Source organism: Alternaria ethzedia (assembly GCF_023757985.1).
Source record: "Alternaria ethzedia strain BMP 0044 chromosome Unknown scaffold_2, whole genome shotgun sequence".
NCBI lineage: Eukaryota > Fungi > Ascomycota > Dothideomycetes > Pleosporales > Pleosporaceae > Alternaria > Alternaria ethzedia.
In genome coordinates, this window is record NW_026056195.1 from 843626 (window position 1) to 866740 (window position 23115).

Sequence of the window (23115 nt, forward strand, 5' to 3'; positions counted from 1 at the left end):
GGATCAAGAAGCGAGTGACCATCAGATGGGCCGTCTCCATGCCTTCTAATAGGCGACTGCCACCATTCTTCCTCGGCGCGCTCATCTCCATCGGATTCGCAGCGCTCGAGTCGATCGTGGAGCGGGGATAAGGTACAAGGCGGGGTTGAGCAGCTACCCTGCCATCCGGAAGCGGTTAAGATCGGCGCTCCTTCTGACGTTATTTCGGGTAACATCCGAGCCAGGGTGTGTAAGAGCCGCTTCATTGCCACACACCAGACCATCTTTTTACGAGGTTTGAGTGGAACTTCAAAATCGTTAGTAAACAGAATTCAGATATAAGCAGGCCCATACCCAGACAGCTACCGCGACTTCCAAACCTCTCATCACGACTAGCCGAACCGATCCACCATCTCCACAACCAACATGTCCGACGCAGGAGACTCGCAACAAAACCCCATCTTGAAAGTCGAAAGCAACAAAGACCTCAGAATCACCCTCATCGGCACCGGAACTATCGGCCTATCCTTCGCCGCCTTCCACCTATCCCACCTTCTCGGCCCTTCCCAACTCACCATCTACGACACCCGGCCAGATGTCGACCAATACGTCGAAGAAAACCTACCGAAATTCTTCGCAGAAGAACCCGCCGCAGCCGCTATCTCCAACATTCGCATCGCGAAATCCCTCGAATCAGCTGTAGAAGACGCGCACATCATCCAAGAATCTGGTCCGGAGAACCTGGCCTTCAAGAAAGAGCTGTGGGCGAACGTCGAGAAACACGCACCAGAACATTCGTTATTCTGGAGCAGCACGTCTGGTATTCCGGCGTCGCAGCAAGCGCAAGATATGCAGGATAAGTCGAGGTTGTTGGTCGTGCATCCGTATAACCCGCCGCACATCATGCCGTTGTTGGAACTAGTGCCGTCGCCGGATACCTCGGAGGAAGTGATCAAACGGACGCAGGAGTTTTGGACGGGTCGTGGGAGAGTACCGATACATATCAAGAAAGAGACGACTGGCTTTGTGGCGAACAGATTGGCGTTTGCGTTGTTGCGCGAGGCTATCCATCTTGTAGATGAGGGGGTTGTTTCGGTGGAGGAGCTGGATAGTATCGTAGAGAGTAGTATGGGGCCGCGGTGGGCAGTCGCTGGGCCGTTTAAGAGCTATCATGCCGGCGGTGGACCGGCGGGGTTAGAAGGCTTCTTTAAGAATATTGGGGGCACGGTGCAGGATTGTTGGCAGGACGCAGGGAAGCCGAATGTTGGGGACGGATGGGAAAAGAAGATCTTCAAGCAGTCGCAGGATGCGTATGGTACTGTAGATGTCGGTGAGCGCGATAGATTGACGCGAAGAGTATTGGAAGTGTTGAAGGAGGAGAGAAGCAAAGGCGCACAAGCCTCAGAGAACTGATAGTGTGAAAGACTAAGCAACCAATGTATTGTTTGAAAGGGAGCTGAGATTCTACGACGTACTAGTACATCTAAACGATAAGGTACAAGCTGGTGATGACACTAGGTCCAATGAAGAGACCAAACCAAAACACGATGTTCCCCAACGTGTCTCTCCCCTTCATAAACTTCGTCTTGCTGAACGCTGCCAGCGGCAGCTGCGTCAACTGGAACGTAAACAGATATCCCCTGACCTTCTTGAATAAACAGAACATGAGAACTTCATGCACAATAGCGCTGAGTAAGAAAGTGAAGAACGTTGCCTGCATCTTCGACAGATGGAAGAACGAGATAGAGGAGTGGTAGACATGTCGAAGTAGGAAGTTGTGGACGGGTCGGTTCCAGTCGCGAGCGTATTGATCGAAGGACACGGAGTTCCACCATGCGCCGTAGAAGCCGCGGTCGGCAAATCGTGTGACTTCGGCCAACACGTTGAGCAGACACTCCCATATGACGTACCAGCTGAGAAGCTGCTCGAGGAGAAGGGGGAAGAGCATATCGGATACTATAAAGGGAGCTCGTTAGCGGTATATTCGACGGTCTCATAGTGATGTAGCACTTACCGACCCATGGAAATTCTTTCCATCGCTCATCGAGCGACATGCCAGCCTCTTTGTGTCGCATAGTCTCTACGACTACTGGGTAAATGTATGCTTGCGAGATGATGATCATAATCCAGATGACTCCCAGGGTGGCCGCTGACTTTTCCGCTACATACCACCAGTTGATGCGTTCCTGCCTGGGGTACTCTAGATCGTAGACGAGTGTGGGAAGGCACGCCCACTCTACAAAGTTGTAGAACGTTAAGTTGTTCGGGTAGACGTTATCGGTGGTAGTGCACTTTCCACGAAGCTCTTCATCAAGAATCGTAATCTCGGTGTTGAGCACGCGTCGAAAGGCTTCAATCTGTTCCGAATCCAGCGGGTTGCCGGTTTCAATAGCTTTGCCGATAGATGCAATCTCAGACTCTTCCTTTGATAAATTGGTAGAGTACTTTGGCCCAATGCTTCCCCGACGCGTCAACTGGCCTTGGTCAGCTTTCTCAAGACCGGAAGCAGTTAGCGCCTCAGTCGGAGGATCTGTTCGGGTCGGGCCCTCATGCGCTTTGATATCATCGAGTTGACGTAGTTTTTCACGGAGCAGATTGCGTCGTCGATATACTCGCGATACTATTGATAGTCAGCTCAGGTCTCTTATTCCAGTGCGGATCACATACAATAGCCGTTGTAGAAGGAGTAAGCGTGCTGCTTCATCAGCAACACGAAGACGTGGAGAACGATGAACACTGTATGAGTCCAAGGCCAGTCTCGCCAGAAAGTAACCCAGATGATGGTGCAAGTGAAGAAAGTCTGCCACAAAGACTGTATGAGCCAGCCTGAGCCGTTCCAAGTCAGATAGTCGTTGACAATGGCCTTGTGCAGGAAGAAGCCAAAGCTGGTGGCTACACACATTGCGACATCAGTCGTCAACATGACGAACAAGTCTTTGTCGATCATCAGGTGCAGAATCTCTGCATCCCCAAATACGGAGCCTTTCGTCCTGTAGTTACCTGCAGCTATTCGCGCGAGTAGCAAAGCCATCGCAATCCAGAAGAGTGTGAAGAATCCATGGAACGGGGAGTGCGCAGCGGACGCGTTTTGGCGGTCGAATGTGGTGAACTGTTGTGTGAAGACAAGATCGCGGGGTTTCCCCTTCGCCTTTCCATTGAGTTTCTCAGCCTCTCGCCGCAGACCTGACTGAAGAACCTCTTGGAAGACAGGATCTTTAGCAGTGAAGGTGTATTCGCCCTTCTTTCCCGATTGCTCTAAAACGACCTGGATGCTCTTCCTGCGGCCAGCGGGTTTCTCCACCACCTGCGTTTCTGAACCACTGTCATCGGACGGTATCGCTGTCGTGCTTCGACTTCGCGAGTCTGCTGCTTGCTCGTCGTTTTGGGGACTCAAAGTTGTTGCGCCGTCCACATCCAGTGTTTCCGATGCTGCGTTGGCTGTCCACGTGTCGTGACTACCGAGCGCGGGTCGCGTCGACAGTCCCTGCAATACGTGTGCCATTGCTGACTTCTTGGGCACCAGCGGTGTAAATTAGGATTTTTGACTCTGCAGCTTCCTGTCTGTGTCGTCTTCAATAGTTTGCGGTTTGAAGATGGATACGCGGTAGTCTGAGGATATATACCGGATGTCCGTGGCTGGTAGAGAGACTTGTGGCGTGGGTCCCTTGTAACGGAATCATCGGAACAGGTGGATGTTACGAGCTCACGGCGAGATGTAAGACGACGGCCGAGCTATGATAAGATAAATCAGAGCAGCTGACCGCCTATTCTCCGAAAGAACAGATGCGCGTGAATGAGACGCGCAGGGAAATGGCTTTTGGTCGAGGCGACGAACATGATGTAATGCCGCGCCCTGCATCGCGGAAACTGATCCGTGGCTGCACTAGCCACGTCACGTGAAGCTCCAGCCACTCGCAAGGCTAAATTGCCCGGGCGATCACCTGGGCACCTTTGGGCGGCCTTCCTGTTATGCTGTGCTATCGCATTGTTCGACTTTGCGACGCGACACTCTCTTGAGCTGCTTGCAGAGCTGGACTACCCGCAGACTACTGCTATTTGAGGCACAGCCCTGGCCCTGTCTTTCTTTGTTTAGAGTCGGCAACAGCGTTGATCCCGACGTAACCCGCAACTAGCCTCCCTGTCTTATTTTAACATACTGCGGACATGACTTCCTAAGAGAAACCTAAGCCAGTATACTTTTCTTTTTAAATGCACTGCGCTCGGGGTTTGCCAGATAATATGTCTACGCGCTGAGGCTTTGACACCCCGGCTCCAAGGCGTCCACAGGATCTCGCGCACTCTCGCTTCGATCCTTCTGGCACAGTAAGGCGCCCGACAAACTCTTTGAGAGGCTTAGCGACTCTTCAGCTGCCCCTGACTTAATCCCAAAAACGGGAAAAACGGGAAGGCTGCAGGCTGTGAGAAGGCGGAGCACCAATGCAGCATGCAGTTGTTATTGCTGAAATACTCTTGAGGTCGCCGCGAACCGTGTCTCGCGTCTTACCGTCAGTCGAACGCCAACTCACCTCCCATTGACTTCGGAAATCCAACGTGGGGACTTGATCAGCACCAACACCCTTTTGCCATGGCACCCAGACGCAGCGGCGGCGGCGGCACCGGATACAGCAATGCTTCATGCCCCGACGCCTTTAATACGCCGTACGCCCAAGCCGCGCTCGCATTTGTGGTGCTGTTCCTGGTTCTGTACACGGGTATTTTCATATCGACGTTCTTTATTCGCAAGAAGAGCGGTGCCGGAAAGAAGTTGATTGGTGTACCTTTCGTTGCAGCCCTATTCCTCCAAGTCATGTAAGGACAAAGTATCTTTCACAGGCTTTAGAAGTGCTAACATGCTCCAGCGCGCGAATTTTGAGTCTCGTAAGCCAAGTCATGTCAGAGTGCGACAATATCAACTACATTGATTATTGGAACATCAACGTTGCCTCCGCCATCATGAGCAGTTTGGCCAATGCTGCGCTGCTGTTCGTGTTCGTCTACGTCCTGAACTCCATGCTGCACAAGCAATTTGGGAACATGTCATCTGGTTCCAAAACCGTACTTCTGATTACTATTGGCGTTGCGTTTGCTGTCATCCTAGCAGACGTTAGCATGTTTGCCTACGTCGCATTGGCGGACAACTCCTTGGAGTCCAACTGGGACTTTGCGTTACTAGTTTCAAGTGGTCTCGATCTTGCCTACGACATCGTATGGATGATCGTTGTTATTATTTCGGCGGCTATGTCTCTGTCAAACGTTTCGGCATTGAGATCAAGACGCTTACCCGGAGGTGTAAGTCCATGGCAGCTACTATCTACTGGTACATTTGCTAACAGCCCCAGGACCTCTTCGGCTGGGTTACTGCCCTCTATGTTACCCTATTCGTGAACGCATCATTGGGGGTAGTCTACTCATCCAGTATCTACTGGCCCGTAACACCTTCTCTTGGCGCATCGCTGGCCTTGTCTTACATCATCGGCTTAGTCAAATGTTTGGCTTTTATAACGCTGCTGGGCATCGCCAAACACATCTCTTGGAACCAGACGATCGAGAAGACCGAACAAACGTATGCGCCCGTTACGCAGCAGCAGATCACGTACGGCTATGGCAACGGGCAACAGGATTACTACCAGCAGACACCCGAACTTGTACATGTCAAGTAGGTGGAGGGTAGCTGAGGGCGCTTGATGAAGTCACACGCCATTCCTACGTTTTTTCTTGCATTGCCATGCTGTTTCGCTATATACCCAGAGCCTAGCTTCAGAACATGATGTTTATACCATTCACATTCTGCATGATGCGCCAGACTGACCTTACTCTTTCAAAATTCCTGCACTGTATGGTCTCCCAACTCTTCTGCTTGTTCATCCTGCAGCCGGTGTATTATTGTGCGAAGCTCGGCCGCGATAAAACCGAAGAGAGCTGCTTGCCCATTCATTCTTTGGTGGACGTGTCATTGTCAAGGTATAATCTGTGGAAATGAAGAGGAGTTCGTCTTTTTCTTCAGTCGACCGGTGTGAGATAGTGATTCGATACGGAGGCGCGGAACTGAGGAATCGAAACAGGCAGGCACACCTGAGGGCGACATGCACCTGCACAGGACCCAAGCACTACGTAGGACACCTATCATGTCTGTACGCGAAACAACTGTCGCATATCTTTGCCTGCATTGCTCACAGCGCTGTACAGCATCGCATGTGCGACGGCATCCTCATTTGTTCTAATTCCCATGGCAAGGTGTTCACAGCATGCGGCTGCGCCTCAGCCGCAGCGGGTCATGCAGGCACTCAGCCTTCGCAAGAAGGCTGCTTTCCCACTCAATCCGCCCTTATCTTCGCGCTCAATCCTAGCACCATTGCAATGCGACACTTTCGAACGGACAAGTAATGCGCATGCAGCAAGTATCCTACGATGGCCGAAGTCATAGGCCTCGCAGCTAGCATCATCCAGATCGCGGGGGCTGGTGCCAAGCTCAGCGTCGCGTTGTACAACTTCACGAACTCAGCCGCGCGGGCAGACCAAGACGTCAAGGACATTGCCGATGATGTAGAGCTCACGTCGAATGCGCTCGAAAGCGTAGGCAGAGTGTTTGAGTCCGAGGAGGCCGGATCCATCGTGTCGAAGAAGGCTATCCAGGACGCTAACAACATCATCAAAAAGTGCCAAAGCGTCTTCGACGAAGTATCAGAGATAGTAGAGAAGAGGAGAAAGACTGCAAAGGATGGAAAGAAAAGCTTGAGCGTGATGGGTAAGCTGACCTGGCCGATGAAGGAACAGCGGGTCGAATTGAACCGAAGGAGACTTGAGAGTTTGAAGAACAGCCTTGTGCTTTTGTTGCATGTCTTGCAATTAGCCCAAGGTCAGGCGCGAGGGTGAGCTGAATTGATACACTACCATGCATAAAATGCAGCTGACAATAGCCACAGAAGAATGGGAAAAGGTGTCTTGGATGAAGAGCGTGAGAAGATCCGCGAACTGCACCAGCGGCAGCAGGACTCACTCAAAATCCTGCAAGCTCTCGAAAACAGATTCTGCCATATCGCAATCGATGATGAAGAAACCCTTCGAGGATCAAGCGTCGCCTCTCGTGTTCCAACTTTGGAGCTTATGGCCAACGCTCCGGTTATGGAGCTGCCTCCGCTAGATAAAATCTCAAAGCCTCAGCCAAACACCATTACCATCGACCTCTCGACCGCAGATGATTCGGATACTTCTGACAGCGACGCAACGATGTCAGGCGATGACAATGAAGAGCAAATCTCGACCGAAGAGCTGGCAAAAGCAGCGGACCATGTGAAGAAACTGTTGAAGCGCATCACAATGCTACAGAAGAACTTCGACGTCGACAAGAAGAAGCATCGGAAGCGACACGTGCAAAAGATGTATCAACGCTTTTGCCGCAAATTTGAATCCGGTATCAGGCTTCCGTCAGCTACCGACTTTGGAAAGGTTTCTCCATTCATCGATTTCGATATGAACGACAACTCGGGCAGTCTGGAGAACTTCGACTTCGATAGCTTTCTTCACGTTCCGGATGAGAGCACGCAGCTTCCTTTGGATGATTTCTATTTCAGCCAAGGGCAGCGTTCAGTGCCTCAGCAAACAACCAATCTTGATGCCATTCCGTCGACGCAGAGCTCACAGCACCCGCCTCTTATGTCACAGCACCCGCCTCTTGTGTCACAGCACCCGCCTCTTGTGTCACATAGATCGATCGAAACGATTCCATCATTCGATGCGCAAACGCCCTATTATCCTCCAGTGCCGAGTGGAAGTGCAGCCTCAGACTTTCCGTTGGATCTGTCTGGTCAGCAACAACGACCTAGTCTTGGTCAAGGACAGTCAGCACTGGCTCAGCAGACTCCTGAAACATTATCGCAGACGTGTGCGCGGTTTCAGAGGCAGGCGCAATCTATGGCTCCACGACAAGCTCAAGCACAGGCTCAAGCACAGGCTCAAGCACAGCACCAACAGGCTCAAGCACAGCACCAACAAGCTCAAGCGCAGCGCCAACAAGCTTATTGGCAGCACCAGCAAGCTCATTCGCATGCTGCAATGCAGCCAATGTCAGGAATGATTCAAAGCCCGCCTAGTCCTGCTATGCCCATGCTCAACAGGCCCATGCTATTACCAGTCTCTACTTCTAGTCCCTCTATGCCTATTTACAGCAGACCTGTGATTCCTGCGATATCTCAGTCATCACAAAGCCGTGTCGAAAGCTCGCTGCATAACCAGTCTCCCACGCTGACCGCAGATTCGACACTCTTACCACAACCGCCGAGCCCTAACACTGTCCTGCGAGACTATCAATATCAGTTGATGTTCTTAGATTGTCGGCAAAGGAAAAAGAACCCACTTTTGGAACGGGAACAAGATGGCACCAGCCAATCGATGACAGATAATTTGATAGCAGAGAATATCCCTTCTCAGCCTAAAAGCAGTGCAAGACAAGATGCGCACGCATCTCCACGCGTCTTAGGTTGGCCGAATGCAGGCTCAGGAAAAGTATACAAAGCAAAGATGGGGAAGCGTCGAAAACGAGCGTTGACGGCAGAGCAAAAGAACAATGCGGTTACAATGCGCTTAGTGGAAGGCTGCCACAACTGTCAAATCCTTAACCTTAAGGTATAGTATATCATATCACTTTCGCATGTCGTACTAATTGACCATAGTGCGATTATGACTATCCGTGTAGCATCTGCATAAAGCGGAACCTTGGGAGAGAGGAGCTTCCTCACGGGATCTGTCGCGGAATAAACATTAATGAGCACACCCAAGGATTTCCTGAAGAGTTTGAGCGTACTGGCCTGAAGCGAGGCGTCCCTGTTCCATCCAGTTCATCATCAAGATACGTAGGGTCCGATGCCGAGGATTCACCTGCAAGACGAAGCAATTGCATTAAAAGACAAAGCGGTTCCACGTCGGTAGCATTGGAAGCTATGACGCCAGCTTTATGGTACGAGCCGTATAGTCCCACCCCCGGGTACTCCTCTTCAAGTGGGTACGCGGAGCCGATGGCGTCGTCCGACTTCTCTGTGCTTGACATTCCGATTTACCACGCCCGCACGCCTTCAAACGCGTCTATGATAGACCCATACCCATCAGGGTCGCCAAACAATGCAACGGAGCAGGACGCTGGCCAGCGTTCGTCAAGGAAAAGACGACGTTTGGTGAAGGATGAGGACGAGCACTGCACCAAGGATACTGCTGACATAATGTCAAAGCTAGGGGAGGATGAGGAAATGACAGAGACTAGAAACGTGTCGATTTCGGTGGACCGAGATATCGTCGATGTGTTGCTCGAAGAATGGACGGTACCAGTGTATTGACAGCTACATGCTCTTCAGTCTTATCTCAAGGGTGCGCAATGGCTCACATCTCCGTATCATTTCAAGACGGTCCTTGTATGATATTCCAGGTGCACATAAGCAGAACGCTGAGGGTATCATCACTCCACCACCGTAAATTTCACTTCACCCGCGCCCTGAAACTCGATTGTCGTACCTACTTCCAGACCTGCGCTACTCCAAGAAGCAAGGTAGTTCATTACCTCATCTACCGTATCCTCCGTCCACCACCACGACCCGCCGAGATGGCAGAGTATATACTCCTTCCCAACCTCTAGCTCCAACCTACTTAAATTCCCGCCTCCGAAATCCAACTCTCGGTGCTCCGTATACGTTCCTTCGAATCGTATGAACTCGTGTCTTTCATTTTCGTAATGCTCTCGATATACATCTAGATAGGGTTCGAGCTTGCAGCGCGACGTTGCGTCGAGGATTGCCAAGTCGGATTGAAGAGTCTTGACCCATGCGCGATCTGCGTGGACTGTGAAGGGATACGCGGCGTCCGTCGAGAACGTGAGTGTGAAAGCGAGTTTCTTGGTGGGAGAGGAGAGAGAGTATGTCGATGGTGCTGATAGAGAGACGGTGACTTTTGGTGTCTTTGGTCGCGAAGTTCGGGTCTCAAAGACGATTGTGTCGTTGTCGTTGGCGGCCTGCCAGGACATAGTCGGTGTGGCTGGTGTAGGAAGTTCAGACGCAGATAGCAAACCGCCCGGGCTTCTTGAAAGAGAAGTGGAAGTATTCACCGCGCTGACTGGCCAATGCGAAATCGGAGTTGTCGGTTTGAAGCTCAGTCTATACTTCCTATCTGGTCGGAGAGCAGTAGTAATGAACGGCATTTCGCAGGATTTACTGGGCCTCCCTGTCGTAAAAATGACTTCGCTTTGGTCTTCACGAAAGAGGACTGGCTCTGTGCCTTGGCGCACGACTTCAACTTCCTCACCCGTCTCGTTGTCGAGACACTGAATAAATTGGCTGGAGTTCATGGGATGGTAAAGCCTCGAGCCTGCGAGACCATCTTGGAGGTATATAACTCCCTCTTTGAAATTGTACTCTGCGATGATGAGGACTATGAAGAAGACGGGATCGTTTGAGAGATAGCATGTTCTTGCAACGAGAAGCTCGGCTTCAGCCCGCGGGCGAAAATCGGACATTTCGTCGATGTTGCTGGGTATCGGAATTAGTACGGTCTTTCGATTGATTCTAAGGTCATGTGTAACATAAGAGCAGAGTTTGATTGTGATGCAGAAAGTGTTGCAGTTCTTGACTGTGCCCGTCGGCTGATGTACACCACCTGGGCACTGACGTCAGAGGTCTCATCACTCAATATCAGTAGAGGACGCTTCCACGCAGCACAATCAATTGAGCAACCATTAGGGCGTTCAAATCCAAATCCACTCTCTTCTCATCCCCTCACTTACCACCAGCCTACAGATCAACCCAACACTTAGTACATCTCTGCCTCGCCAAACCAAATGGCCTTTGTCCCTCCTCATCCTCCCAAGTCTCCGTATCAAATTCACTAACCACCCTACCCTTAAACGGCTCTTCCACGCCATCACTCCAAAGATGCGTCACAGCATCCGCAATACACTCAATCTGAATACCCCTAAACCCCATTAATTTGGCCTCGCGCCGCAGCCAACGCGCCGCCCCAGACGCAACACCCTCGCCCTCATAGTCGTGGCGTGTAGACGTCGCGTTGCGCATCAGTACCTGACCTGGTGCGGTAGCTTTCCACTCCGCTGGATCCCTCGGGTCGAGCTTCCTCAGAGCGCCGAAGAGCGGACTGAATTCTGGTATCGCTTCGTCTACCGGGCCCATCTTCGCGGGATCGAAAGGGACGAAGTTATCGTACGACAACGCTATGCTGACCATCGGAAAGTCCATTTGCCGGAGTAGTCTCAAGCCTTCTGCTTTCCGGCCTTGGGTTTGCTCCACACTGTTCTCCTCGGGTTCATTGACATCCCAGAATAGTTTCCCGCCCGCTTCTTTCGCCTCGGCGGTCTTGAACTGGTATTCTGTGTCGAAGACGCCGTAGGACAGGCCAGAGTCAATTTGGTGGGCTACGAGGTACTCGAGTTTTCTGGCGCTTTCTAGTGTCCAGCGGCCGAGTGCTTTGTCGGGCCATATGTGCTGCCAGATGGCGGAGTGGAAACCGTGGCTGTGGGCTAGGATGGCGGTCGCCCAGAGCAGATGTTCGGATTCCAGTTTACGGATCTCATAGCGGGGCTTTAGAGAGGACGGGTTGGAGGGAGTAGGCGTCTTGGTGTTTGTTGCTGGTTTGGACATGTTCGCGTGTGTGAAGACGAGAGCCTACTGGGACTGTCTCTTCAAGTAGGAGGTGAAGGAGTTGGTGTCGATATCGATGAGGGGTAAGTTCTGATTCGTACGAGGTGTATTCGTGCGTTTCCACAGCAAGACACGTTGAGTTTCGAATGCTAGCTAGCCTACGCACTCTTGTAGAGAAAGAGGAGGTGCCAAGAGCGACAATGTAAGGTATAACTAGTACGTGAGTGTTGAAAAACAGATAGTTCGGCGTGCAAGAAAGGATCGATTGGAAATCGAAAGTTATGCGTGTGAGTGTGTTAGAGGGCGCGCTCCATGCATCAAAAGGGCTCAAGCAAATGATCCACGCATTCAGCGCAAATCGACCTGTAAGCTTATAAGGCTTATCCTAAGCTTCGCTTCTTCGTCCAAGAACGGTTCATAACGCGGGTAACAAATTTTGTGTGCAGGCGCTCTTGCCCGCGTTGGGGAACCAAGATAGTGCAAAGCTGCGAGGCTTACGTGCCTGAATGCAGTATGTTGAGCCGACCCACACATGTTCCTCGTATAAAGTACTATACATCAAGATCCTTGTTGACCGCATGCTTTTAGCTAGGAATAGATTTGTAAAGGTCTCGGTTAGCGACAGATGTTGCCACTAATGATGGTTTTGTAGGACCTGCAAATTCGTCAAGAAAGTCTCTGTTACGAATTAGTCATCAGATCCACGATACCCACGACGGTCAAGAGAAGTATGTTTCTTATTGCAGGGCGCAAGGCGCACAGAGCGTTAGATTAGTCCTTTACCCTCCTGTAAGAGCGCAATTCCTCGCTCTTTTAACTTGAATTTCTGGATCTTTCCACTCGCAGTCTTGGGGTAGTTGTCGACCCAAAAGACGTACTTCGGCACTAGTTCATACAGTCAGCATAGTTCCTAGGCGGGCCCGAGGCTTCGGATTCGACGTTCTAGGAGCGCATGGACTTACCTAAATGGTGGCTCAATTTCTCCCTGACCCAGTTTCGCACCTCGTCCGTGGTCACGTTCCCATCATCGCCAGCATGCGTGACTATGAAGGCTGCGACAACCTCACCGTACCGCTCGTCAGGCAGACCCACCACGCTAACCTCGCTGATAGCAGGATGAGCGAAGAGACAATTCTCTACCTCTAGCGGATGGATGTTCTCGCCCCCCTTGATGATCAGATCTTTTATCCTGCCAGTAATCTTGATGTATCCTTGTTCGTCCATGGACGCCTCATCTCCGGTATGCATCCATAGCATACCGTCTTCGTCCGGTTGTAGAACTTCCTCTGTGCGTGCTGTATCACCCCAGTACCCTTTCATGAGGAGGTAGCCTGACACTGCAAGTTCGCCGCGTTGGCCTACGTCAAGTGTGCGCGACCAGTCTGACGGACTGACGACTTTGGCGCGAACGTGTGGGAGAAGACGACCGACGCTGTCGATGCGCTTTTCGATGGGGTCGTCCGTGGTGGTCATGGCTGATACAGGAGAGGTCTCGGTCATGCCGTAACATATGGTCAACTCAGTCAAGTTCAGGTTCTTGTGTAGCTTGCGCATGAGTTCCGAGGGAATCGCGGAGCCTGCAGCGATACCGGTACGGAGGTATTGAAACCCGTCTTTGGGTACAGCACCATGAGCTAGCAGCTCCAGTTCAGCTACGAACATGGTGGGGACGCCATATAGGGCTGTGCATTTGTATTCGCGAACGGCTTCGAGTGTGGCCAGGGCGTTGAAGGCTTCGGTGGGAAAGACGATGGCGCTACCATGGGTAGCAGTGGCCATGTATCCCAGAATGCATCCAAAGCAGCTACAAAGAGTCAATTGATGTTGACAGCAGATTGCTGCGAGAACTTACTGGAATAATGGAGGCGGACAACACACAACGTCGTCTGGCGTTAATAGCATCCTGTCGCCGATGCTATTTCCGTTGTTTAAAATACTTCTATGGCTCAAGCACGCAGCTTTCGGCATGCTTGTGGTGCCAGACGTAAATTGGATATTGACGATGTCATTCGGATGCAATCCTTGATCTTCGAACGCGTTCTCCTGAGCACCATCTTCAACGACGTGCTCGTATCTCTTCAGACCCTTGTAATCTCCCAGATCCACCCTGCCTTGCGAGTTGTCTACCAGTATGACGTTCTTCAGCGACGGTACGAGTTCGGATTCGAGAGTCGAGCCAGCGAGGTTGGGTATCAAGTGCGTGAGGAGCGAGATATTGGATCGCGGGTCTTTACGCGGAAGGTTCGTTTCGGCTCCGATGATGAGATGCGCGGCATCTAGGTGGTTGATCGCGTTGAGGACTTGGGGTGCGTTGAATGAAGGGTTCAATGGCACCTGTGTAGCTGTTAGCTGCTAGTACCCATGCTTCTAGCCGGTTGGCTACATACCAGTATCGCTCCCAGTTTGAACAGCGCGTACGTGAGCTTTCCTCTGGTCAGCAACTATGCGTCTCCAACATGCTTCCAACATACAGTAGCGAACTCAGCATTGTTCCCTAGACTGACGGCGACTCTGTCTCCCTTCTTCACGCCAAGCTTCTGCAGTCCTCTAGCAAGCCTATTCGAGTCGCGATCGAGCGCATCGTACGTCAGGCGTATACGTTGATGATGCGATATTACTCTGTACGAGTATTAGCAACGCGTCCCTGCAGCTTGGTCTGGTTGGCACACACGCGTTCCGGTCACCGTATTGTCTCACAACCTCGTCAAAGTGCTGTGGCACCGTCTTCTCCAGCAATGGCGGCTGTCATAACGTCAGTCTCCACCATCACATCATCGGAAAGCTAGGAACATGCCTCATTGGGTCCAATGCTGTATGCTTGTGTGAGTAGACCGCGTCGTGCGCAGTAAGCAGGCCTACGGGACCTTGCAGCACGAGCAAATAGCGACCGAAGCATCTTCATACGCGGAATGCATCGGAGGTAAGGAAGAATACGCGTGCATCGTGGGATATGCTCGTGTGGAGAAAGCTGGTGTTAGTGAGCTTCGTTCGGAACTGAGCCGCGGGCCAGGTACGAGACTTGCGGGGTAGCTGTGGAGCGCTAGAGACAACCACGCGGTTGACGTCGGATAGCTGTCAGGGGTCCTCTCACTCCAAACCCTAGTATACCTAGGTATCGAGTATTACAATGGCGCTTCCTTGCATTTCAGACATACCCGGCTGCTTCCTGAGCAGATCATAGTTCGTTCCTATCGCCGTCCTTCCATCCACTTCCCATCCTCCGCAACCACCCCCACCAACCCTCACCACCCACATCTCTAAACTTCACAACACCACCATCCACCACATGATTCCCACTGAACCTCCAGTCTCCCTTCTCTCTGCCCCCTTTGTTTTCAAACCAACCCCTCCCAGTGAAGATCACAACGCGAAACCCACCCCCTCTGCCCATGGGCTGTAGACCCGTCTCTAATATGTCGTGGAAATAGTGCGATTCGGGTATATGCATGTTCCAGATTGCAACGTTGACCTTTATCTCCTTCTCCCCGTAGACAATGCGTGTTGTCTCTTCTATGAGGGATGTCTGGCGTGCGCGACCGATGTGGTCTAGATCGAACCCAATTTTGTGGAAGGGGTTGGTCGGTAAGGCTGGTAGGGTTGTGCTGTTGGAGAGGAAGCCGACGAGGGCTGCTGCCAGGAGGTTTGCGGGCAGCATGATCTCAAGATGATGGTTGCAGGATATTTTGTACTTGAGAACGCTTGTGAGCATGCGTTTGTGCAATGAATAGATTTGGGTTTGATGCTTGTGATGGTATTAGCGATGGTACGACGCCGCTCAAATACAGGCCTTGCAATGTTACACAGCGTCAAGCGCACCTTGGCTTTGGCTCGTTAGCAGAATCATCACATCAGTGCACAGAAAACAACTTTGAACGTTCCATACATGAGTCTACAGAAGAGACCAGAAGCAAGGTCTTGAGATAATCCTAAACTCCAAAGAGATCACTCCTGCTACGTCCCAAATGCTACCGCTCAAACTCAAGCACTCTTCTACTCGCATCACTAGCCGACCGGTTCCTAGCCGGCTTGATCTCTTCCCCAGTACCTGTCGGTGACAGTAGGTCCAGCGGTGCTTCCCCCTTTGATGCGCCCACGTCCACCGTCTCGGCACCCTCCAGGAGGTCCAGGTCTTTCGCATCAACCTCCTCATCATCGTCATCATCTTCTCGTCCGTGTCGAGCTTCCTTATCCAGCTCCTTTTGAGCTTCATCATATCGCCTTCTGACTTCGGTTGCGACGCGCATTCCGTCGTTGACGATGTTGTCGAGCATGCCTCGTAGGCCCTTGCCGGGTGGCACAACACCAGCGCCAGCGCCGCCGACAACACCGCCTAGTCCACCACCTCCGCCGCCTTGTCTTCCAGCATTGGCGAAAGTGGTGAGGTTGTGGAAGCTGGATCCCGAGGACAGCGTCTCGTCGGCCAGGCGGAAGGACGATGAGAAGCCGACTTCGAAGAAATTCAGTAGTGCGTCGTCGGCGAGAATGACCATGCGAAAAGTAGGAAGCGTTATGTGAAGAGGCTTGTTCGGGTCAAGCGCAAGGTTTGCCGACTTTGCCTTGTCGTTGCGCTCTGCAACGTCTGATTCAGTGGTATGATTTGATGGTGTTGGCGACATTGGGTTCTTTTCTGACTTCTCGAACGCGGTTGCTGTGGCTTTTGGTGTTGATGGCTCAGATCCAAAGTCTATCAGGTCATCTTCTTCGTCATCGCCAATAGCGAAGTTGTCAACCTCTTCTGAGACCTGGTCGACTGCCTTATTTGACTGATTAGAAGGGTGATCGGGGTCAGCGTATTCGAAGCAATGCCGGATGAAGGCAGAAACGCTGCTCAAGAACTGTTCGTCGCGACCGATACGTTCCGAACCTGCCTCTGAGCTAACATCCAGTGAAGAAGCAGCTGGACTTGGATCGTGCACGCCTCGTCTTGACAGGAAAAGAAGGGCTTCCGAGATTCTCAAGATACCCTCACGATCTACCCTGCCATCGCCGTCGTCATCGTAGAGTTCGAAGAAGTAGCTGATGTTGGACATGATGTCCTTGGTGCCTTTTACGTGTGCAAAGCCAGTGACAACGTTCTGTAACGATAATGAGTCGGTCATGTCCACATCCCACCGCCGGAATAAGCGTCGCATAAACTCGTGATCTGCTGGCTCCGGTCCTGAACCCCATGGTGACATTGGGGGTCGTTTCCTCATACTGTTTCCAAAGTACGAGTGTGGAGACTGTGTACCACTGCCCTCGGGTGGGGAGCTCGGTGAGTCAGTGATTGCCCACTTTGCGATACCTGTATCCTGTGAGCGTACATACTTAGAAACGATGATCCATGACTTACCAGCAAGGAACTCTCTGAAAGCATCGTAGTCCATCTGGGTAGGGCTAGGTCCGAGTGCCACACGACCCTTCTCCGCGCTTCCAGATGTACCCATCACAACCTCGGTTGCCTTCATCCTACTGGCCTTTGCCTTACGCTCGGCCTCTTGTTGCATTATCTCGGCTCTTTGCTGCCGCTCGTACAACACGGCGTAGAACTTGTCGTACAAGAACCCAAGATCATTCACACTCAGCTTCTTGCTATCGGGACCGAGGTTACGTATTGATGTACGCTTGGCGAAGTTTTCGATGTTCTCTAGTACGGCATCCTTGTGCTTCGCTCGCTGCTCGGAGATAGTGTTCTGTGTGATGCCCGCAAATTCTTTGAACGCGACCACCATGAGCTCTTGGAATCTAGTGACTGCTCGCAGTTTGGGGTTCTCGGACTTCGGGTGGGCAGACTCGTCAAGCCTTGAGAAATACGACTTCAAGACTGAGATGAAGGTGCCGTCGTCTGTGGCATCGAGTAGTTCCTCGCCATTGATGCGCAGGATAGCTAGGCCGATTTGAAAGAGTACCTTTGGGCCTTCGAGGAAGAAAACATCAAGAACGCGGAAAGCAAAGATTAGAGGCATAGAGTTGATATAGAGGGAAAGAAACCAAGGTAGCGAAACAACGGACAACTGCACGTCTGATTTGACCAGATGATCCCATAGTATGGGCATCGTCTTTTCGACGAGCGATTCGAAGACCTTCTGGTCCAGCAAAGTGCCGTACATGGTTTGTGAGTAGTAGCCGGGCAGGAGGCGGTCACACAGCACGGATAGGAGGAAAAAGGCCTGAGTCTCGGACATGTAACTTGTTTCGTTAGACAAAAGCAGCTGTATATCAAGGGGTACACATACATCAGCAATGCTGCGACCACAATGTTCATCGCCTGGCAGTAGCCAACCTCCTCGTTTGTCCAGCTGTATGCCGTCAAGACTCGTCGGAGCCGACCGATTCCCTCTTCGGACTGAAAGCCTGGGTATTCCGGCAGACTCCTGTTGAGGTCCTTCTCAATCTCATCGATCGCTAACGACTCTCGACCGGAGAACTTTGCTAGGGTCTCGGTGTAGAGGTTCGGGTTCTGTAGGCGCAAGAAGAAGGCGCCCGAAGTGAGCTCCCACATCTCGCCTCGTAACCGATTCGGCAGACCGACGCGAATGAGCTTGTGGAAGGTAGGTTGTCGGATGAGAGTTGCGCTTCGGCCGTTATCTGCTGCATGTTAGTAACGTCTTTAAGCACGCTTGGTGGTCATACCTCTAAGATACTCGCGCCATAGCCGTATCTTTGTCGCATCCCTCAGCTTCCGTGCGTTGCCTGGATATTTGAAGATCATGCCTAGGCCGGTATCTGGGTGTTCTCGCGCTTGCTTGCCATCATCTCCGGCCTTCTTCTGCTCGGCGTCTGTGAGAAGATACTCCGAGTAGCATTGCCCCACTACCTTGCGCAGATTGTCTACCTCCTTGACGCCCTCTCTCAGTCCCTTCTTGAGAGCATCGCAAAAGCGTTCGCAGGCCTGTCGCGACCCCGCGAGCTGAATCGTAAGCTTCTGACCAGCAGGCACCTGCGATTTCGAGTCTGGTATGCCGTTCCACGTTGTTATCGCCAGCGCGAACATGTAGCTCTGACTATGCAGCCGCTCCACCCGTCGTATGCCGCATAGCGGTAATGTGAAACCGTTGCCCGCAGGTCCCGCACCGTGAGTCTGCCCGGTGAAGCTGCTGGAGGAGCTCAGGCTCGCGGTATTGGCGAAGCTTGAGCCCTGTGTGGAGAAGCAGAGATACTGCTCGCTTAGGTGCAGCTTGCCGACATAGTGGTTGCCCTGACTGCGCTCCTTCTCCGATGTGACGTCGCCGGGGCCCCTCGTGGAATGGTGGGGTTGAAGAGTAAGCTCGGCGGTAATCTCTTGGAGGGGGTTCTGCGAGTCGGGGAGGCGGAATTGGTAGCGGAAGAGGGTGGCTTTGGAGGGTCGGCGGTCTGACGATGCGGGAGCGGCTATGGTGTTGAGCGTGGGTTCGATGTACTGCTGCGCCTTCTGCACCAAATTCGAGATGTTGAACATGGCTTCGGGCCGGCCAAAGAAGCAGAGTGAGGGTCGGTTATGCTGTATTGTGTGACTGTTTATGCCACATGACGCGACTAGATTAGCCCTCGTGAAGCGCCTTGGAGGGACTGGAGCTTTATGCAGGGCTGGTGTTGGTGGAGTCGCACGGCCACAAAGAGGCTGAGAACCGGGATGACTAAGACACGCGCTGCAGCTGTATCATGGTCTGCCTAGGACCATGACGCACCCGCCAATTTCAATGACAATGCAAGAGTCAAGTTCACGCGGACAGGAACAGGAGTGGGTCGCGTCTTTTTCAATGATTGATTATCTCATACTATTATCGAAGTTGCCATATCGCCTTCTGTCGCCAGACTGCGCGCAAAATATCACTCCAGCTGGTGGACTTCTTCACTCTATCATACATTCTTGCGCTCTCGCTCACGTTTCTCCACTGTCAGCCCTGGCTTAAGTGCATGTGTAGGCTCCGTCAACTCGGAGATCGGCACCCTGGGTTTGGTCAGTTGTTGCTCATCAGTGCGGCTGAACGTCACTTACAGTAACATAGGAACTCGCGTCGCTGGACAAGAAGGTGACGGCACCCATCAAGTCCTCAGGACGTCCCATCTTGCCAACCGGAATGAGAGAAGTCCACTGCTTCTGAAGGTCTGGGTTGTCGTCGAGAATCTTCTTGGTGCTACAACTTTGTTAGCATCTGCGCAATCTTCGTCTCTCAGTGTACTTACAGCGCAGTAAGCATGTATCCGGGCGAGATGCAGTTGACACGAATGCCAGCGCCAGCCCACTCAACCGCCAAACTGGAGGCCAGATGTCTGACAGCTGCCTTAGCGGCGTTGTACGGAGCCTGCGGCTGCGGGACGTTGACAATGGCTCCGGACATGCTACCGATCATGACTATGCTGCCCGGTACCTTCCTCTCCATGAGATGCTTCGCGACTGCCACAGAGTACAGGTAGGTACCGTCAACGTTGACTCCCCAAAGCTTCTGTATGCGGTCATGGGGGTAGGAGATGGCGTCGTAGTTCTCGGTGAAGCCTGCCGATGTAACGAGGTTGTCGACCTTGCCGTGCTTCTTCAGGATCTCGGCAAAAGATTGGTTGACAGATGTCGGGCTCGAGACATCGCAGAAATGTGCTGTGACCTTGGGAATTCTATATTTTGACTTAGTTGAGGTCGTGGGTTCTGCATATGGATTTCTTACCTCCGAGACCCTGGGTTCTCCTTCTTGAAGATATCGAGCAGGCCCTTGGCTGACCGCTCACCCTCTTCCTTGTTCATGTCGACAATGGCTACATCGGCTCCCGAGGTCACCAAGGCCTGCGCCATGACTAGACCCAGACCTCGGGCTCCACCAGTGACGACAGCGACCTTGCCCTCCATGGAGAACGAAGCCAAAGTGCGCTTGAAGTGCTCACCTCCACGACCCACGACGGGGTTGGAGGGTGGTAGGTCCTTCTCTTCTGGGTACTCGACGACAATGTCGTCTCGGGTACGTGCATACTGACCCTCGTGCTCCCCACTCTCACCAGGCTCGCCCGATGTGGTTGCAGCGTTGACATCGTCCTCGTTGGAGGGGTCCTTGTCGAAGCGACTAGGTGAGGACGTGAAATGTCGCTGTGAGGAAATAGCTGACTGTGCTGGTCTGAAGGTGGCACGGGGAGCTTGGGCTCTGGCCGCGCGTGCGACTTGACGGAAAACCTGAGATCTGAACATGGCTGTGGTAGAAAGCCCAATTCAATTGGACGTCGCAGTTGGTAGAGAGAAACTCTGAATTATGAGGAGAAGGTAAGCGTCGAGGTAAAGTAGATTATCTGAGGTGATTCTAGAAGGCTCTCGAGTCAATGTGATACGACTCAGGAAGGAAGCAAGCTAGAACAGGGCAAGAAGTGGGAAATGAAGAAGAAGAATCAAGTGAGGTTGGGAGTGAAGCTCACGATGCCCAAGCAGCTGGCAAATAATTTCGGTCCTTCCAAGAGCTTGAGCTTCTCCCCCACCGCGTTTTGTTGACGGACGCCTCTGACGACAGGTCTATGCAGGGCCAGGATTTGGCGAGGCCATCCCGCATGCACTCCCACCTCCGCACACTCCGCACACTGCATCCTGGCCTGTCTGGGTGACTGTCTCCATTGAAATGACACGCCGTCGCGGTTGGCACTCCACTTCCAGAGCGCTCAGTGGAGCCGCCCTAGCCGTTTGTCCTCTCCGCACTACCGCAGCTCAGCAAATCCTGACCGCCTGCTACCCCACGCTGCAGCCACTTGCCTGCCACCAGACGCGTCCACGGGTGCACCACCACCCTCCCCGTGCATGCCCTTACCTGTACTGTAGACGTCTTACGTGTGTTGTTAATTCCAGCAATAACTCTGTTCGTACCTTCCAAGCCCTCATTTGCACCTTCCCCGCCCTCGTCATCCCTGGTGCCACATCGTGATCGCCCTCAACAGGCCGAAATTGTGCTGACCGACGCGTCTGCAGCGACACGCCAGCATCGTGATCCGTCATGTTTGAACTCTACCTCCTTACCTTCAATGCGGCGCGCAACCTCGTCGATCCCCAGTCCCTCGCGCCTTCCTTCTTCGATGCCCTCCCCAAAGACACGCCTCTGCCCGACATCGTCGCCATATCCCTGCAGGAGGTTGCGCCCATCGCCTACTCGTTCCTCGGAGGCTCCTATCTGAAGCCCTACTTTGACCGCGTGACCACGACCGTCCAGCTTGCCGCCGACCTCCGCAGCAATGGCAGCGACTCACTCGAGCACATCGCGACGCGCAGCCTGGGCATGACGGCCCTGATGCTCTTCGCGAAACCCCACGTCATACAAAGGATACAATGGATACAGTCGGCAGGCGCAGGTGTCGGCTTCTCCAACATGGGCAACAAAGGCGCCGTTGCCATGCGCGTCGGCTTCTCGTGCCCCGACTCTGAAGATACCCTCGATCTTACCTTTGCGGCCGCCCATCTTGCGCCCATGGAGAGCAATATCGACGCGCGGAACAAAGACTGGGAGAACCTGGTGCGGAACCTGGTCTTTGTCAACAACGATGACTCCCCGTACAGCTCGAGCGAAGAGCGACCGCTGCTTGGCCCCTCGTCTGAGACACCAGCCGACCACAACGGTCTCTTTACACCTGGCAACCACGTCTTCTTCTACGGCGACTTGAACTACCGCACCCACGACAGCCCACCAGAAGAGGGCGCGCATCAATCATACCCTCAGCCGACAGCGTCCGAATCGTCGCCAACACACTACTCACATCTGCTGAAGAAGGACCAACTGATAAGAGAAAAGGACGCTAAACGCACCCTGCATGGCTTCCAAGAAATGCCTATCAACTTCCCGCCTACATACAAGTACGCCACCTCACATGGCAAGAACTCCAACGCGCCCAAGCGATCTGGAGAGGACGACTCATGGGAGTGGTCGAAACATCGGTATCCCTCATGGTGCGACCGAATCCTCTACCTCCCATCCGTATCTTCATCAGACCTTGAGCCGCAGATTTACACCGCCTTGCCCGTACAGCCGACGTCCGACCATCGACCGGTTGCTCTATCTGTGCGCGTTGATGACAAGCCTATCAAGATGGGCGTGAATGACGTTCTCTCCAGGCCACCCTTTGAGGTCAACCCACAGTGGAAAGCCAGGAGAGACGCAGCTCGACGGTGGGAGCTTATCGTAGGCGTCATGTCGTATCTCGCTCTGACCGGCAAGGGCAGGATCATTCTCATCACCTTCCTGGGTGTGGTCATGGGCAGTCTGTTCCTTGCTGGGTCTCTGACCAGGTAATCTTGTGGACGACCACATTCTCCTATGGAATTAATTTATTTCTCCTGCGTAATGGTTCCATCTCCAGTTCCACTGGTCTTGGAGATGCTCGATCGACGTGCGTGTCGGCATGCCTGTGGCCTGCACCTCTTCTAGAAATTCGACCATCTTGCATCGGTCCTGATCATCCTGCAGTACGGTGCCAAACTTATGTACTGTATACGCGGCGTCCCATTGCGCAGAAATGCAATGAGCGTTGCACCGAGCGATAGCTATCATCTCTCTCAAACCTCTCAAGACTTCATCATGTACGCCTT

General features: G+C 52.7%; 8 protein-coding genes across 8 annotated transcripts; 4 read left to right on the top strand and 4 right to left on the bottom strand.

Moving 5' to 3' along the window:
* Positions 1-405: 405 nt before the first annotated feature.
* On the top strand, positions 406-1392 carry J4E87_001090 (uncharacterized protein; the record flags this gene model as incomplete). Its single annotated transcript, XM_049372739.1, has 1 exon — positions 406-1392. One exon carries the CDS (start codon positions 406-408, stop codon positions 1390-1392), a length of 987 nt encoding a protein of 328 aa, XP_049237397.1.
* A 70-nt stretch (positions 1393-1462) lies between these two features.
* Positions 1463-3481, bottom strand: J4E87_001091 (uncharacterized protein; the record flags this gene model as incomplete). Its single annotated transcript, XM_049372740.1, has 3 exons — positions 1463-1935; positions 1994-2599; positions 2647-3481. The coding sequence occupies 3 exons, from the start codon at positions 3479-3481 to the stop codon at positions 1463-1465; spliced, it is 1914 nt and encodes a 637-aa protein (XP_049237398.1).
* Positions 3482-4564: 1083 nt separating this feature from the next.
* Positions 4565-5639, top strand: J4E87_001092 (uncharacterized protein; the record flags this gene model as incomplete). The annotated part of the gene is made up of 3 exons (XM_049372741.1): positions 4565-4788; positions 4839-5268; positions 5319-5639. The coding sequence occupies 3 exons, from the start codon at positions 4565-4567 to the stop codon at positions 5637-5639; spliced, it is 975 nt and encodes a 324-aa protein (XP_049237399.1).
* Positions 5640-6387: 748 nt separating this feature from the next.
* On the top strand, positions 6388-8053 carry J4E87_001093 (uncharacterized protein; the record flags this gene model as incomplete). The annotated part of the gene is made up of 3 exons (XM_049372742.1): positions 6388-6848; positions 6903-7817; positions 7858-8053. The coding sequence occupies 3 exons, from the start codon at positions 6388-6390 to the stop codon at positions 8051-8053; spliced, it is 1572 nt and encodes a 523-aa protein (XP_049237400.1).
* Positions 8054-10748: 2695 nt separating this feature from the next.
* J4E87_001094 (uncharacterized protein) lies at positions 10749-11612 on the bottom strand (the record flags this gene model as incomplete). The annotated part of the gene is made up of 1 exon (XM_049372743.1): positions 10749-11612. One exon carries the CDS (start codon positions 11610-11612, stop codon positions 10749-10751), a length of 864 nt encoding a protein of 287 aa, XP_049237401.1.
* A 766-nt stretch (positions 11613-12378) lies between these two features.
* Positions 12379-19029, bottom strand: J4E87_001095 (uncharacterized protein; the record flags this gene model as incomplete). Its single annotated transcript, XM_049372744.1, has 10 exons — positions 12379-12497; positions 12575-13416; positions 13465-13946; positions 14000-14035; positions 14084-14231; positions 14284-14354; positions 15599-16896; positions 16945-17780; positions 17828-18179; positions 18225-19029. 10 exons carry the CDS (start codon positions 19027-19029, stop codon positions 12379-12381), a joined length of 4989 nt encoding a protein of 1662 aa, XP_049237402.1.
* A 450-nt stretch (positions 19030-19479) lies between these two features.
* Positions 19480-20745, bottom strand: J4E87_001096 (uncharacterized protein; the record flags this gene model as incomplete). The annotated part of the gene is made up of 4 exons (XM_049372745.1): positions 19480-19521; positions 19570-19708; positions 19758-20183; positions 20234-20745. 4 exons carry the CDS (start codon positions 20743-20745, stop codon positions 19480-19482), a joined length of 1119 nt encoding a protein of 372 aa, XP_049237403.1.
* Positions 20746-21532: 787 nt separating this feature from the next.
* J4E87_001097 (uncharacterized protein) lies at positions 21533-22819 on the top strand (the record flags this gene model as incomplete). The annotated part of the gene is made up of 1 exon (XM_049372746.1): positions 21533-22819. The coding sequence occupies one exon, from the start codon at positions 21533-21535 to the stop codon at positions 22817-22819; it is 1287 nt and encodes a 428-aa protein (XP_049237404.1).
* Between the last annotated feature and the right edge of the window lie 296 nt (positions 22820-23115).